This window comes from Leptinotarsa decemlineata, unplaced genomic scaffold, assembly GCF_025532065.1.
Source record: "Leptinotarsa decemlineata unplaced genomic scaffold, Ldec_3_MD MMD2_tig00078346_RagTag_RagTag, whole genome shotgun sequence".
NCBI classification, from domain to species: domain Eukaryota; kingdom Metazoa; phylum Arthropoda; class Insecta; order Coleoptera; family Chrysomelidae; genus Leptinotarsa; species Leptinotarsa decemlineata.
In genome coordinates this window covers 6,414,437-6,432,622 of record NW_027412724.1, presented here as the reverse complement: position 1 = coordinate 6,432,622, position 18,186 = coordinate 6,414,437, and the positions used below count along the sequence as shown (strand labels likewise).

General features: G+C 35.3%; 1 protein-coding gene across 4 annotated transcripts in view; it reads left to right on the top strand.

The window, feature by feature from the left end:
- LOC111515462 (uncharacterized) overlaps positions 1-17,448 on the top strand; it is a 60,673-nt gene extending 43,225 nt beyond the window's left edge. For all 4 annotated transcript variants that reach the window (XM_074185692.1, XM_074185694.1, XM_074185693.1 and 1 more), the window contains exon 8: positions 12,913-17,448. In XM_074185692.1, the coding sequence (XP_074041793.1) occupies positions 12,913-13,536 (624 nt within the window). In that variant the 3' untranslated portion in view covers positions 13,537-17,448. The remainder of the gene's footprint in view (positions 1-12,912) is intronic.
- Positions 17,449-18,186: the final 738 nt, after the last annotated feature.

Below are 18,186 nucleotides of genomic sequence, written 5' to 3'. Positions count from 1 at the left end.
AGCTCTTTTCAACTTCTTGAATGAGTCTTGGCATTCCTCAGACCACTGGAACTTTATCTGCCCTTCTGTGAGGCGGGTCAATGGTTTGGCGATGTTGGCAAACCCCAGCACACATCGGCGGTAGTAGATGCATAAACCAAGGAAGCTCCGAAGCTGATGTATGTCTTTTGCAATGGGCCAATCCTTAACTGCTTTGATCTTTTGTTCGTCTACCGCCACTCCTTCCCCAGAGACAACGTGGCCAAGGTAACGAACTTCTTTCTGGAACTGATGGCATTTCTTGGAACTCAGTTTTAATCCAGAACTCCTCAGACGCATGAACACCTCCTCCAGATTTTTCAGGTGATCGTCGAACGATTTTCCGACCACGATTATATCGTCGAGATACACTAGACACGTCTTCCATGAGAGCCCTTTGAGAACCGTCTCCATCAATCTCTCGAAGGTCGCTGGAGCATTACAAAGCTCGAATGGCATAACCGTGAACTGCCACAATCCTGAGCCGATGGTGAAAGCTGTCTTTTCTCGATCTTCTGGGGCCAATTCAACTTGCCAATAGCCACTCTTCAAATCCAAGGTCGAGAAAATTGTGGAGCCGGCTAGCGTGTCTAGAGTGTCGTCGATTCTTGGAAGAGGGTAGCTGTCTTTCTTTGTCACGTGATTTAGTTGGCGATAATCCACGCAGAACCTTGTCGAGCCGTCCTTCTTCTTCACTAACACGACTGGGGAAGACCAGGGGCTGTCAGAAGGTTCGATGACTCCTTCTTTTCCCATATCGCTGACTATCTTGTCTGCCTCCTCTCACTTGGCAAGAGGGAGTCTTCTAGCCGATTGCCGGATTGGTCGGGCATTCCCAGTGTCGATTCTATGCTGAACCACATTCGTTCTGCCGCCTTTTCCTTCTCCAATGTCGAAGATTTCCTGGTACTTCTTGACTAACTGCCTCAGTTTTGATCGGTGAGTTGGTGGTATGTCCTTGGAGGAAATGTCAATCAGCTTCTCCAACTCTTTAGGCAAGTTGTTGCCTTGGCTAACAGAACTGCGTACACTCCGTATCACAGAGGAAATGGACGAACAGCGCCCCAGCATGGTTCCTTTCTTCAAGGTCACGGGAAAGTAGTTGACATTCATGACCCTGACTGGCACAACTTTATTAACACGCAACAGGGTCTTCCCCAGTGCGATTCCTCGTCCAATTTTCTCATCGTGTAGCTTGGGCTCGAACATTACCACCTTGCCGCTGCTCGCACTTCCGTCCAAGCGAGCCTCCAGGATGGTTTCAGCCCTTTCCGGTACGTACACGTCTTCAGCCAACAGGACCCTGATGGTCTCTTCGCTTCTTCCATGAAGCACCAACTCTTCTCCGCCGACACGTAGGACGCCGTCAGAAATTCAGCTCGAACCCTCTGGAATTCATTATGTCCATTCCAATGATTGCGTCGTCCTCGATGTCCGCCACCAATGCACGATGTTTCAATTTAGTGCTGCCCAACACCAATTCAATTGGTAGTTTTCCAATTACAGTGGCTGGCTCTTCTGTTGCGGTGCGTAGCTTCCAGCTTGATGGTTCAATTTTTGCCGGTGTTTTGGCAAAGGTTGGCCCGAGAATGGTTCTCGTCGCACCTGTATCTAGCAGCATGGTGCAAGGCTCGTTGTTAATGAGGCCGTCTACGAAAACACCTTTGTCTTGTCGTTGGAGAACGGCAACATATGCGTTTTTTACGGGGGCTTGCTGGGTACAGGTCGACGATTGCCCCTTCTCATCGACCCCCTCTAGTTTTTCTGATTTGGGTGTCAATTCTTTGAAAGCTGGACATTTGCTACGCACATGTCCAATTTTCCCACAGTTCCGGCATCTTATATTTTTCCTCTCAGGCAAAACTTCTTTCGTTACTTTTCTGATGGTGGCCTCAATATCTGCAGGCACTTGTCCATCTTCCTCGATAGCTCGAACTTTGCTCTGGCTCTTGCAGGATTGCTTTGCAGCCTCAAACTCCAGAGCGCTTGCCAGTGCATCCACGAGATGTTTGGGATGAGCTAGCGTCAAGGCCTGCCTCTTTGCTTGGTCGCGAAGTCCATCCAAGAATGCCTGAACTGCTAACCGATCCATTACATTTTCGGGTGTAGCAGGATATGCCAGACGGACCAATCGAGCTATGTCGGCTTCAAACTCCTGTAGGGATTCTCCTGATTTCTGGCAGCGGTTCTTCAGCTGTGAATGGTAAACGTGCTCTAAGTGGGCCTGTCCATACCGCAGTTCAAGATGCTTTACAAGTTGATCATAGTCTTCCTGTTCCTGGGCCGTGAGGGTTTGCAGGATATTCGTTGCTTCTCCACGCAACGCCAATGTTAATGCTACCGCCTTTTCTCCTGCATTCCATCCATTCGCTCTGGCCGCTGCTTCAAATTGTCGGCGGTAATTTGCCCAAGGAGTTTTTCCGTCGAACTGGGGCGGCTTCATGGAGAGCTTTCCTGGTTCAGAACTGAGTTTGACATCTTTCAGTTCCGGGATTGAGTTTTCAGTAACCGTTTCTGTAGGGTGGGCAGAATTAACAATTTTGTTTTGCAACTTGCTAATTGTTTTCTTTATCTCGCTGATTTCTGCCTGAACTCCGCCTTTGATTTCTTCTACTTCTGTGTTCATTTCCTTCCTGATTTTATCTATCTCTGTCTCAATGGTTCTTATTCTTTCTTCGAGTAGGCTCGCTACACTACAATGCTCTTTCTTCAAGCCTTCTGCATTCTCAAGAAGTTCTTCTTTCAAGCTATTCGAATTCTATAGAAATTTATCTTCCAAACTTTTCGAATTTTTCAGAAGCTTCTCCTCCAGGCACTTCGAATCTTGTTGAAGTTCATCTTTCAGCTATTTGGTGTTGTCCTCGAGTTTGCTCATTAGTGAACTCCAATCACCCCCAGAAACTTCGAATAAATATGTTTCGGGATCTTCTCCTGATTCAATCAAGTTGTCCCATAGTCTCTTCTGAAGTACTGATTTTTTTCCGGAAGAATCTAGTTCTCTCTCCTCCAATTCTTGCTTCAATTCGGCGACTTTCAAGTCCACTAGGCGCACTTTTCTTGAACACATTTCAACTCTTACTGTCTATTTTACTCAAAACTGAATATGTCCACTTATTTGATGGAGTCCGAAACACTTATTTATTTTCACGAGTCTATTTTTCGCGAGAAAGGTCTATCAGTTTATGTTTCCGTAGTCCGGTAGTGTCCGCTTCGCGAAACACAATGAATCACCAGTCTATCTGCGCGAAAGTGCGAAAGTTTTATAGTCAATTTCACTGTGATACAAAAATTGTCCACCAAGCGCTCACAAATTTATTTTGAAAATCCACTTCTGATCACCAATTGTAACGAATTAAAGAATGAACTGTCTTAATCAAATTTATTTTTAACAATATTTCACTATCACGACTAATTTATATCCAACACTTAGTAACTAACGCTTAATTTATCTTCACGATTAGATTCCTTTCCTTAAACGCACGATTCACTTTCTAAATACAGACTACCCCTCGGGACGGAGAGCGACCTTTTTTATATCGTCAACGAACGTTCCGGATCCCTCTGCGGATTTCGGGACTCATCCGCATCCTTCCCGCTCTTTCGCGATGCGACATGCGTTTGTTGACTGGGACATCGGTCAGGGCCGGCTTCAGATGCATTACAATATATTTATTTATAACTACAAAGTGTAAAGTCGGACAAAACTAATAAGTAATTATAAAAATAATTTAGTAATTTATTCCTGTAGCATTGAAGTTGATAAGCCATATGAATGAATATGAATGAACATTTACCGAGTCTATAATTTATAGTTGTTCGATAAATTCCTGAAAAGTGTAACAGCTCATTTGAAGCAGCAGTTCCTGCAACCTATATTTAAACACATGAGAACTGGGAGAATCCTTGATATCTTCAGAAAGAATATTGTAGAATTTACGTACATTAAAATCTACCCTTTTTTCATACAATGCTGTTCTATGAGCATTTGATTCTCTTTGTAGATGATAAATTTATATATCTTTATTTGAAATAGGAATTCCTAATATACATACAAATCTTAAAAATTATGATAAATGTGAAAAAATTGTCAATATCGCGAAATATATGAATATATCAATTATAATAGCTACTAGTAATAAAATACAAATAGATAAAAACAATTTTTATATCAATCTGTTAAAAAAATATTCTTCAAAATAAGTGTAAAACAGTGAAACATATGAATGTGTGTGTATAAAGTTAAAAGTATTTTAAAAGCTAAAAAGAAAGAAAAGAAAGTTAAAAGAACGAAAAAAATTAATAAATATCCAGTGACCTTATATGTTTTTTTAGCTGATATTTGAAACTATCGATAGTGACCGAGCATTTAATGTCTTGAGGGAGTTCGTTGAAATCATTCAGTCCCCTGAAAAATAATGATATCATAGAATTTTTAGTTTTGGTTCTAGCTATATGAAATTCATTATTAGTCCTTGTATCATAACGGTGAATTTGATTGTTATAAGTAATAAAAGACTTGAAGTAACTTGGTAATAAATTCTTTGTGATTTTATAAATGAACATCATTGACATATAAAATAGTCTTTGCGTTACACTATACCAATTTAGAGTATTTAGCATAATTTGAATGGGAGTATATCTATTACACATCAAGATTATTCGCATTCCTCGATTTTGTAATTTTTCTAATTTTTGTTTGTTGTTTTTGTCCAAGAGATATAGAAGACTAGAACAGTAATCAAAATGTGGCTGTATAATGCTTCTATATATAGTTATCTTTGAAAATAAAGACACTTGAGATGATATCCTAGAAAAAAAGAAGAGTTTTTTCGAAATTTTTTTGCAAATGTAATCGCTATGAGCGTTCAGTGTTAGTGAGTCATCTATTATGAAACCTAAGTATTTAAACTCGGTTACCCATTCAATCTTGTCATGATCAATGGTAAGTTGTAGAGACTCATAGTCCACATACTTTAATTTATGTTTATTACTGAGAATCATGGCTTTGGTTTTTTTTGTATTTAATTTTAGTTTATTAGTTCCCAGATAGGTTTCATATTTTTTTAATACTTGGTTCATTCGAGTTATTGTTTCGTTAAGATTGTGACCATAACATGCAACCAATGTGTCATCCGCGAATAAATTCAGAAAATCATGACCTTGCACATAATTGAGATCATTCAAATATATTATAAAAAGCAGTGGTCCCAGCACACTGCCTTGAGGTACACCAAAATTATTAATAATTTCGTTTGAATAAGAGTTGCCTATTTTGGTTCTTTGAGATCTATTACTGAGATATTCTTTGAACCAATTCAATACTTTACTCTGAATGCCATAATATTTTTATGAGGAAAGTTAAAGGGGTACAGACTTCATTCTGACATTTTTTCAGCAGGTTATTAGAAATATAGTCATATCCACATCATTAGAGTTTTTTAGTTAGGCAGTAAGCTTTATTACATCACTCTCACAAATGGCCGTCATAAAGAAGCTGTTTACGTTTGACGGTACATTATTATCAAGAAATTTTGAATCATTTGTTTTTTTTTCAACGAGTGTTTTCAAGAAATTTTCATTAAATTTTTCAGCTAGTATTGTATCTTCGATAATGACCTCATTTTCCTTGACAACAATTCCCTTCTCTCTTTTGGATCTTTTTTGTATATTATTGATAATTTGCCAGGTAGTTTTTGGTTTATTATTTGAGTTTAGAACCTGAAAATCATTATATTCCTTCCTTGCACATCTCAATTTTTCTCTATAACTCTTATTGAAATATTTACTGATTTCTATATCTGTGCCATCATACCTAGCAATTGAGGTGTATAATGTTACTTTATTTTTCAGTTCTTCCAATTCTGGTGTCATGATATAGTTATTTCCTTTACTTTTTTTAATAGAAAATCTCATTGGAAACGAGACTTCAAAATAGTATAGGAGAGTCTCTGAAATTTTTTATACGCCAGATTTGGACACTCTATTGCCATACATTTCAGATCAGTCTTTCTCTTTCAAGTAATTCTGAAATATTGAAATATTTTCTGTACAATAGTCCCTGCGGTAGTAGTAAGGGTTTTTATACTTATCTTTTTCGGTCTCATCTTTCATGTACATAAACTGCGCAAAATGGTCAGACAGATGCAGGTCCTTCACCACTACTTCAAAGCATTTGTTACATCTGATCAAAAAATTATCAATGCATGTCTCCGAGTGAGGAGTTACTCTAGTTACAGTTTTCACACAAACCTCAATATTATAGGATGCTAACAAGTCCGTTAGTATTGAATGATTTATGCTGGGGAGTATAAAATGATTATGAGTATGATTATATCCAGGTTTTCGCTACACACTTTTGTTAACATACCATCAAGTAATTCCAAAAATTCCATAAAGTCTCCTGCTGGTGGTCTGTATATAACCACAGTGATAATTTTCCTCGAAGCTTGTCTGATACTACAGCACTTCAAGACTCCTTCGACACTGAATTCTTTTACATCATACTGACTAACATGATCTATCAACTCGTCATGTTTGTAAATAGCAACACCTCCATGGGTCGTTTTCATTCGACAGAATGAAGTACAGATGCTAAAGTCTTTCAATTTCTGTTGTGTTTCTGTTTGCCAGCGCTCTGTTATTAACAATACATCACATTTTTCAAAGCTATTAAACACATCATCCAGCCTTAACATTTTGTTACTAATACATTGTATGAATTTCACTAGTTCGGACTTCCATAAAATGATTTGAAATCCCTGAAACAAGTAAAAAAGAATAATTAAAAAAAGAATAGTTGAAAATAACAATTATATTAAGCAACAATAAACCTGAAATGAAATGATAGTAAAATAACATACAAGTAAAAATATAATAATTGAATAAATAAAATTAAAGGAATGCAAAAAGAAAATAATATAAATAAAAAAGTGTAGAGATTCCAAGTCACGGTAGTTCACGACGTTTCGATTGTTGGTATCTACAATCGTCTTCGGGTGATGACTGGACTGATTCCTCCGAGAGATGACTATTTTATAGGTCGTTGAAATACTTTTACTTTCTCTACTTTCCATTTTCCGCTTCACTGATTCCGTGAGAGATGACCGATTTGGCGGGAGTTGGTCATTTCTCGTTTGATGATGGGTTTCCATATGTTTCGTATATCTACGCTGGCCTGGCTGAATACGTTGTTGGACAACATGTATGCGGCTTCCTTAAATTTTCTCCTGAACCAATGTTCCTCTCTGTGCAAGATCTCAGCTTGGGACCACTCGATGTTGTGTTGATGGGTCCAAACATGGTCTGCTATTCCTGATTTGCTGGTTTCTCCTCGCTGTGTGTGCTTCTTGTGCTCGGCAATGCGAATATTCAATGGCCTCTTAGTTTCACCAATATAGGATTTTCCGCACTCACAGGGTATCCGGTAAATGCAATTCTTGGAATCGCAGTCCGCGTTTGGGGGCCTGGTTTAATACAACCATTACAAGGGAAAACATCGTCTTTTGTGAAGAATTCAAGACTACTACTAGGGTCAATTGAAGTCACACAGGAAGATCAACTAATTAGTTTCGACGTGGAAAGCCTTTACACCAACGTTCCGGTCGAAGAAGCACTCCAAATCATACAGAGAAAGCTATCCGAAGACGGGAACCTGAAAGAGAGAACGAATCTACCTATAGAAGTAATTATGGAATTACTAGGATGCTGTGTACGAAACTGTTATTTCCAACTGAAGGACGAATTCTTTACACAAGATGAGGGACTGCCAATGGGATCGCCACTTTCACCAGTCATAGCCAACATATATATGGAGTGGTTTGAAACTCTGGCCATTGAAGAAGCCCACAAGAAACCTCGAGTCTGGTTGAGATATGTTGACGACACCTTCATAATATGGAACCATGGGAATACTGAACTAGACGCCTTTCTGAAACACATCAACAGCGTGAGACCTTCCATCACTTTCACAATGGAGAAGGAAATCCACAATGAATTGCCATTCTTAGACGTTTTGGTGAAGAGGACCGACACTAAGTGGGAAACATCTGTATACCGAAAACCCACTCATACGGGACAGTATCTGAACCACGAATCCAACCACCATCAATCGACAAAAAGAGGAATCATCAAGACTCTATTAGACCGTGCTTTTGGGCTTTGTAATACAAAGGAAGGTCTCGAGAAGGAACTAGACATCATCAAAAGTGATCTTCAGCGGAATGGATACTCCAAAGCGATGGTAGAAAAGACTTTGGCCAAAAGACAGCAGGAGCCTCGCAAGGAAGAGAAGCCGTCACAACCAGTGCTTTCACTTCCCTACATCAGAGGATTATCGGAGAGGATAAGAAGAATTGGTTCCAAGTACAACATTAGAACCTGTTTTAGATCCGGTAACACTATCCGTAGCAGCCTCACGAAAACCAGGCCCCCAAACGCGGACTGCGATTCCAAGAATTGCATTTACCGGATACCCTGTGAGTGCGGAAAATCCTATATTGGTGAAACTAAGAGGCCATTGAATATTCGCATTGCCGAGCACAAGAAGCACACACAGCGAGGAGAAACCAGCAAATCAGGAATAGCAGACCATGTTTGGACCCATCAACACAACATCGAGTGGTCCCAAGCTGAGATCTTGCACAGAGAGGAACATTGGTTCAGGAGAAAATTTAAGGAAGCCGCATACATGTTGTCCAACAACGTATTCAGCCAGGCCAGCGTAGAGATACGAAACATATGGAAACCCATTATCAAACGAGAAATGACCAACTCCCGCCAAATCGGTCATCTCTCACGGAATCAGTGAAGCGGAAAATGGAAAGTAGAGAAAGTGAAAGTATTTCAACGACCTATAAAATAGTCATCTCTCGGAGGAATCAGTCCAGTCATCACCCGAAGACGATTGTAGATACCAACAATCGAAACGTCGTGAACTAACGTGACTTGGAACCTCTACACTTTTTTATTTTTATTATTTTCTTTTTGCATTCCTTTAATTTTATTTATTCAATTATTATATTTTTACTTGTATGTTATTTTACTATCATTTCATTTCAGGTTTATTGTTGCTTAATATAATTGTTATTTTCAACTATTCTTTTTTTAATTATTCTTTTTTACTTGTTTCAGGGATTTCAAATCATTTTATATAATAGACAATGGAAGTCCGAACTAGTGAAATTCATCACGAAACATTGTCAATCACCTTCAAACAATACATTGTATGTTTTGATGGCAAAAGGAGAGAGAATTTGAACCTTTTTTCCCCCATCAGCACAGTCAGCCTTATGAACTATAAGTTATCTGTTGTTGACAATTTAAAAAAGCATCATTAGTTGTAGTTATACTATGCATATTTGAACAGTCCACCATAGAAGGGATAATTGTTGAAAAAAAATTTTGTGTGTTGAGCGACTTGAAGTAACATTCAAGTTTTGTATATATTATGAACTTGTTGTCTTTTTGTTTGAAATCTGTGAAATAGGTCAGGGAACAATTGAAAGTCTGTTTCTTGAATGTATAGATTCGATTTAAAAATATTTTGTTTAGAATTTGGTCTTCAGATGAGTTGATTTCATTTATAATGATCAGATTTGTTGTTTTATTAAGATTCAGCAAGTTCTTCTATGTTCAGAGCTTTGCTGTTACTTACACTGCGTGAGTTGAACATTACGATTATTGCATCATTTTTACCAAATTCGTATGTATCATAAAAATATTATCTGTTAATTCACTCAATTCGATACAAGATGTGAACAAATTCTCATCTATTGAGTATTTTTCTGCAATACCTTCGATTGTTAAAAAAGGTGGAATTTTTTTTTCCATAATGGTCACATATGAAGATTTTGTTTGGTTTTCTTTTAGTTGTGTCTTGCATTGTCCCGAGTGGTTCTTGAGTACTATTATTCATAGTTCCCTCGGGTAAGTCTATGATTCTTTCTTCTGATTTTCCACTTTCATAGCCTGAGTCTCCCTGTTTTTCAGATTGTTTGAGCTCGTCATAGAGGTTTATTTCATATGAGACCATTTCTGTTGTAAACCCTGTTTTCTTATATGTTTTTGCTTCTGCTGAGCTATTGTTTGTTTCGTCGTGATTTTCCTTATCTTTTTTGTGTCCTCCAATGATTCTTGACTTGGCTTTGGAATTCTTTTTTTTTAACTTCACTTTCATTGTTTTTTGGCGAGGCCACATATTTTCCTTTCCCATTAGGTACTTTATAATGCCCCTTATTAGTTTCAGCACCCTTGTTGAATACTTTATTCTGCTCCTTGTTATTTTCAGCACCCTCGTTGACACCTTCGGTTTGTTTACTTTCTGAATTCCTAATATCTACACCACTGAAGAAGCTCGGGTTCAGTCATTGTACACTGGTGACTATGAGACGAAAATGTATTTGGGTGTCTACAGTTTTTGCAGTTTTTTTTAGTACCACTTTATCAGCTAGCTCTTTTTTCAGTTTGGTTATCATGAATTCCATTTCTTTAATAACTTTTTCTGGATTTCTATGATTTAGTGCGACTCTTTTTCAGAATCCAATGCTTTTTCGATTGCAATTCGATTTTCCTCTTTCAATTTTCGAATGTACCTGTCTTTCATTTCTCCGTCTTCTGAAAGTTCGCTTATGGTTTTTTCTAAAAGGCAGGTCTCATCTTCAGTTTCACTTGAGTAATTAATCACTTGACAGCAGATTATCTTATTAATCTCTACAAACTTCACTTTATTTTTAAAATATCGTTGTAAGCAGCTTCTGTGAAACACACCGAAACATTTTGTACATACATAGTGCACTAAGGGTTTCAGTTTGCAAAATTTTTAATTCATTTTCAGTACACTGGTAAATAACATGACCGTTTGGCTCGGAAATTTTTAATCTCTACCTACAGGAAAAATGAGAAATTGAAAAGCCAGGAAGTTTTTATTGACAATAGGCTAGTCAAAGATAATAATTTATTTGCAAATTGTTGATATATCATCAAAATAAAATAGGTATTTTGGAACAAACTCTTTGATTTTCTGGAGATTATTTTGGAAAATTATTTTGGACAAGAAAATCTCCAGAAAATCAATGAGTTTGTTCCGAAATACCTATTTTATTTTGATGTTTTGTGATTTGATATTATTTGATATTAAGTTCTTGTTACAATACTGCATAATTTTAAGTAATTTTCGGTGTTAACAAAAAATGAAAATAACTGAAAATTATTTTACTCTTAAAAAAATTGACCGTGGTTAACAAACACCATAGTTGTGTAATTCGTAATATTACAGGCTTTTAAAATAAACCGTCGTATACAGGATTCTGTATATTTATCGTTTTAGCAAATTTTTTTTTCGTAGTCCGCGTTTAAATAAATGGGTAAAAAAATAAAACTTTACTTGTATGGCCATGACTTCAAATCTAAATGTATTTTTTAATGCTGAACAACTTTTCTAAATAACATTTCTCGAGATTTTTCCAAATAAGAGTACTTTACTCTTGTCTCAAAATCCAATATTTGAAGGCTCCTCGTATATTACGTGTGTTTTACTGTATTTTGTTGGTGCATGTTTAGTTTTAGGGGATGCACAAACTTTTATCAAGAATAACATTTTGTCGAAAAACCCTCCATAAGTAAGTTTCCCATATGGTGCATACTTTAGGGATGACACTGTATAATATTCTACCCTCACTACTGAGGGTAGTTTAAACTAAACTATTGTAGTTTTACCAAGAAAGGTTTCATCTCATTTATTTCATTTCGAGTTTGTATGGTCTCATAAAATATGAACTGTGTTTACTTTTTATATGTATATGTGAAGATTTACAAAACATAATTTTAGCCATAACTTAATTTTCTCTCGGTTGTTCATGGAAATTTACATTTTTCCTTATAAAAACTATACTATAATAATAATAATAATAATAATAATAATGTTTATTTGCATAATAAAATAAAATATTACAAAACCAATATAACACATGCAAAAAAAAACAAATGAACAGAAAAATCACAGAAGCAGTTCAAACTGCTTGTACGTGATATAATGACACATCCGGGTAAAGTCAGAATCTCATGAGGTATTTGCTTGTATATTCTGGGTGCCAGATAATTGACACTTCGTTGTCCGATCGTTTTGTCACATCGGGGTAAAAATAAAGAATAATTACTTCGTGTATTATGAGTATGTATGTTCAAAAACTTGTAACTTTGTAACTAAAAGTAAAAATGAAATCGACAAAAAATACCACCAGTAACACTCTTAAACGAATGTTTGTTCATTAAAGAGTGAGAAAGGTGAAAAAATCATGAATTCGGAGTAGAGTAATCATTTTAATGCCTTTAAGAAATACAGAATATTTTCATTCATTATTTTTCTAATTCGTCTAATCTATCTATTTCTAGACGTGTTTTGCTAAACACTGTAGCTTATTTGGTTAGAGAATTACGTTTAGAAATAAAAATATTTGTGAAAATTGTTTAATTATTATCATGGATACAATAATATATATAAAATTATGACACACAGACATTTAGCTTTCTTATCTTTTTGGTAGATTTATGTTTTGGAGCTTCATGAATGTAGGTTTATCAATATCAGCAGGAAGTATTTTTGTAAAAGTGAAAATCAAACAACTATTTTCCTTTTGCTCAAGAGTTGGAATAGTGCCATCTTATCATCTCCCAATAAAGAAATTTTGATTCAATAATTTTTGTAAAATTATTAAAATCATTTTCATTGCAAGTCCTGTTTAACTTTAATACTAATGACAAATCTTACCGATTTTTATGTCATTTCCTAGAAGAAAAATATTAAGGGTAGAAAATTTTCAAATTATTGCCCTGTAAATTTCTACGGTAATTGTCACAAGTGACTGAAAAATTTATATATTTTTACTTATATATTTACAGAGGCAAGTGCGAACATCCGAACTCATGATGCTGGATAGAATGTTCTTATCTGAAGAGCAGCAGTCGCTTATTAGGTTGCGTCAAGATTATGAAAACGAAATAATGAACATTACAGCATCCACGCCCGAGGCCCCGCTACCTGTCGTTGAGTCAAGTGGTGGTATCAACATTCCCAATACTCCTCGAAGTTCGGAACCCACGACGGAAGATTATGATGAATGGGCGTGTATTCAACGCGAATTAGGTTGTTTACCCCCTCAGAATGTGCCACACTGTCACTCGCAGACATTGAATCAGACTAAACGTTCCTCTAGTAGTGATTCTCGATTAGAAACATTGAAACGGTTTCGTGTAGATAAACACCATAAAAAACCCTTAGATGTACATATATCTAGTGGAAGTAGTGTACAAAGTGTTATAACTAGTGTTCAAAGTACAATTTATACCCAGTCTAAAGTGAGTCAATCGTGTGGATATGAAACAGCTCAGAATAGCAGTTATTCCTCACACGAGGAAAACGAGCCAGAAAATAACAGTATAGATGAGCAGGTGCAGTCAGCTATAGATTCCATTCTGAACTTGCAGCACAACACTCCTATAGATTTGGATAGTATTTTGTCATGACGTCATGTTTAGGTGCCGTTGTAGGTTTCTTCGAGTCCTGGTGTTTTTCCCAGTTAGTACTGTAGTTTATGTTTTAGAAAAATTCCAATATTTTTCTGGATTACCCTTATTAGCTACATACATGATTGAATCAATAAAATTGATGGTTTTTAAAATTTGAAAAGTCAATACAAAACGGAACCGATTTTCTGGTAGAAATTGAAACTGAAGAGAGTGGATATTTATTGAAAAAAGAATGAAACACTGGGAAAACGAACTGGATATTCCAGGACTCGAAACTCAATTTTCAACAATGTGATGATTTCAAGTGAGCTGCAGATTTATTTATGTTTTAAGTTATTTATTTGTTTGCATACTTTTTTGCTCATCCTAAATTTTCCCTCCATGAGTTGAAGTATTTCACAAGCTGTTTTTTTCATTTTTCAATATTGAAAAATCTCGTTTGCTGAAAAGAGTTTATGTCAATTTCCATGGCTGTACAAAGAATTTACATACTGAAAAATATTCTTATCAAAAGTATTAACGAAAATTCAAGCAGTGAGATTCGCTAGAGTAAAATACATTTTGAACATCGATTACACAATTGTATGTTCGATTACGTTATATTCACCTCAATTGTGATATGAAGCAATTTATTAGAATTGTGACAGATTGAAAATAAGTACAGCCAAAATTAGTGAAATTTACATTGATCAGTGTGAATATCAGTAATTATCAATTCTTCAAATATAAGTTTTCTTTGACTTCTTAATGAAAGGCATTCAACACTTTCACAGAAACAAAAAAGAGAAAATAAATTTCTACAATGATAATTCTGTCTGTTCTGATATTAACAGGAGATGATTTGAATTTACTACCATAGTACAAATTATAAAGATTTTAAGATGAGTTGGGTGTGGTGAATTCCTGAAAAGTGGTATGAAATCAACATATAAAATATCTTCAACATCAAATATTTTATTACCTGAATGAATTTTGAATTTTGGAACTATAGTCCATTTCATATAACAAAGTAAAAAACTTCAAACAAAAGTAATTTTTTGTGAAAGAGATAAAACAAAACCAGTAATAGGTAATTTCATAACGAAAGGTAGAACTGAAACGATAGGCGTAGAATGAATCCAAACCAGCACTGCTCCCAAGAATCAGACCTGCAATACTCTTCTCGACAAGTGTTTCACCATACAAGTAGACTGTTTCGTTTCCTCACACCGCCAACTTTGTTAGTGAGACACCTGTTGAGAAGAGGTTTGCATTTCTGGTGTTTGGGAACAGTGCTTGTTTTGAAGGTTATTCCATCTCTATTATCCATCTCTGCTTGAACAAAATGGGGCAGATTCCAATTAAATTGTTGATTACATTTTAGTCTTAGATAGGTGGCTGCCATGTAAGAATTGCTCTGCTAAAAATCTTTGATGGAGTTCAGATCTGAAGCGTAATGTGGTAGGGGCAAGTCACCGTTATTAGTACATAGAAAGACATCTCTTTAAGTACTCTTTTGTGAATATTTTTTGTGTTTATTACCTACTTTTTTTCATATTACATTTAATTTTACATCTTCAAGTAGTATTTTGGTCAACTTACTACTTGAAGATTTCATGGGTTTTTTGTACTGTTTTCTTGGGTTTTCTATTTAATTTTCATTGCATTCATATATTGTTTTGAATTGACTAGTAACAGCAGTAGTAACGGATTTTCTCACTGTATTTCCTTCCTTTCCTTCCTCTTTCAAATGAAGTGCCAATGTCAGTGAATACTGGACACTCTTCATATGGTATTTTTTCATTTCTCCAAATTTTGCAAGAACATTCACATTCATATTTCCTGTGATTTCCTTAGACCCGACACATGAAACGAGTATACTTGTTTTCAAAAAGTTGTCATCAGGGTTTTTGTACCCCCAAACAAGTTTAGATATAAGAATAAAACTTCAATGCCCAGGTATCGATACTGTTTTTTTTTTAATTTTGATTTTGAACATCTCATCATGTTCATGTTCATTTGAACATGAACATCTTCATCCATTTTGTTGTAGATCAATAAGTTCCAACCCAGTTGTTCCGTACACTGTGCTTATTGACATATATAATCAATTCAACAATAATTATTTTCCTGAATTTTTAAACTAGCTAGTAAAAAAAGAATAACTTTTTTAATTTGATTTTTTCTTTTTTACTAGACTTTTTCATTTCTATTTGAGAGAATTAATGCAGATATTTCTCTAAAATGTTTATTCTTATTCAATTAGTTTTATATTTTTTTTACAAATTTAATTTTATTCTTATCGAGGTGAGAGAAATTGAAACTGAAAATGACTTCTCTGCTCAGTCTTTCATTATTTGTAATGAATATATAGATATTGAATTACTATTACTTTCGTTTGCTGGAGTCGAAGTCGAATTAATAGGTTGATATATTTCGTTCTCTACATAGATACAGTCCTAGTCATATTTTTTAGAAAATATTTTATTTTAAGCTTTTATATCAGGTGACTCAGAATAAGATTCTATTCCCTACATCAATATACTTAGTGAAATTAGGAAGATTAATTTTAACCAATAGAAATTTTCAGCTTCTGAAAGTTATGCCATTCATTTAGTTAGGTTAGGAATCACACGTTGAAAGGTAAAATCTCGTTATTCCTTAGCTCGCACAAGGGGGGCGACAGCTGGTGAATGGAAAAACATTTCAAACAACAGAATATACAAAATTGTAATATTTAGAAAATATAGTAAAAACTAATAATGTCAAGGATACATGTTCCAAAATTTTGCTATTTAGGTATGTGGTTTTACCATTATAGAGATGTCAAATAACTTTCAGAACTTAGGTTAGTTAGAACTAAATAAAAATAAGCTGCTGTTAGTGTTTTTTACAAATTGTTGTAATTTATTGACTTTTGTGAAAGAATTTCAGTTCGCATATCCATCAGTTTTTCAAAGTTTAATAATGATACCAAAAACACTACTCTCATGAACACAACACAAAACACAATAAACATGACCTATATTTCACATTCGGTTGTGTGGATTAGCTCTTTATGATGTCACGTTTGTTGAACACACAGACTCTGAAAAATGATATTCAATATTTCTGACTTACTACTGAAGCTTGGATTGAGTACTGTGAATATAATCAAAGAAATATCTCTTCTACCAACAGAATTTACAAAAAAAATGCATGCACAAAAGTTATTGATGAAGTTGAAGAGAATTGTTTAACTGAGATTAAATTCATTTTGACTACTTATTTGGCCAGTGTATCTTTCAATTAATGAATTTAATCTGGTTTAACAGGTGAAAACTGCAAAAAAATGAAAAAACGGTGTGTGAATGTTATTTTTCTTTAGTTTTTAGTTTGAAATGACTATTAGCTGTACAAATGATGCTTTTGGGTGTTATCAAATTCCCATTGGCATTTGGCATCGAAAATGTATTGAAAGAATTTATAAAAAAGTTTTACTTTTGGTTATGCAGAGTGTCATACTTTTTATTTTCATAGACTGTACTGAAAAATCAAAAACTATTTTGGGGGTTATTTTAAATTAGAGAAAAACCAAAATGTGCACCACCAACTCGGTAATCCTTTACCTTTTCTAAGTAGAACACATTGTGCATCTAATTTACAATCAAACTATTCCTCATTGTTATAAATAATTTTCTGTCTTGCACCAAACTTTTTTATTGACACTCGCTATTATTTATTGTGTTCACTCATTAATTTAATTCATTAGCATTGTACATAATTATTGTAGTCCAATGTAAAAATTTTATTGTAAATAATTAATTTATATTCTGTACTTAGGTTTTATTTTATTTTTTAAGGTTTTATTATTATTAAGACTGACATTCAGAAATTTTAGTTCCTAAAGGGGAAAGTATTTCAAATAAAAAACGGTTATTTAAATTAGTATTTTTGTTTATTCATAGCATCCCTTCGTCTTCTACTCAGTGTGTAAGATTATTTTATTAGGTGATACCAGAGCCCAGAAAGAGTCTCGGCAGTAGCTGGTTTGTTAGCAGAAGTAGTTAGATCTACTCATTGAATCAACTGCTATGTAAATCCAGATTAATCTGTATTATGGGACCATGGGTGTTCATGGCATATTGTCTGATCTACTTTCAAACAATGTCTGAGGATAATGAACCTACTATTAACAAAAGGGCGATTCCCCAAAGAGTGGAAGATAGCCAGACTCGTTGTTATCGAAAAAGGTAAGAGTAAATCGTACAGGCCCATATGTATCCTGAACGTCATGAGAAAACTCCTCGAGGATCTGATCAAGGCGAGACTCTTGAAAGAAATAGAAAATAAAGAAGATCTAAATGAAAGTCAGTTCGGTTTCCGAAAAGGTAGGTCAACAACAGATGCACTGGTGAAGGTACAAAACATTGCAGAACAAGCAAACGAAAGAACTGGCAGGGAAAGATGCGCCATGATAACGTTGGATGTACAAAACGCTTTCAACTCCACGCCATGGGAAGGGATCTTGAACGAAATCAAAAGAAGAGATGTACCTGCATACCTACAATATGATTGCCAGCTACCTTGAAGAGAGGGAGTTAATAGTAGTATACAAGGGAAAAATGAATATCACCTGTGGTGTGCCACAAGGCTCCATAATTGGTCCCATATTGTGGAACATATACT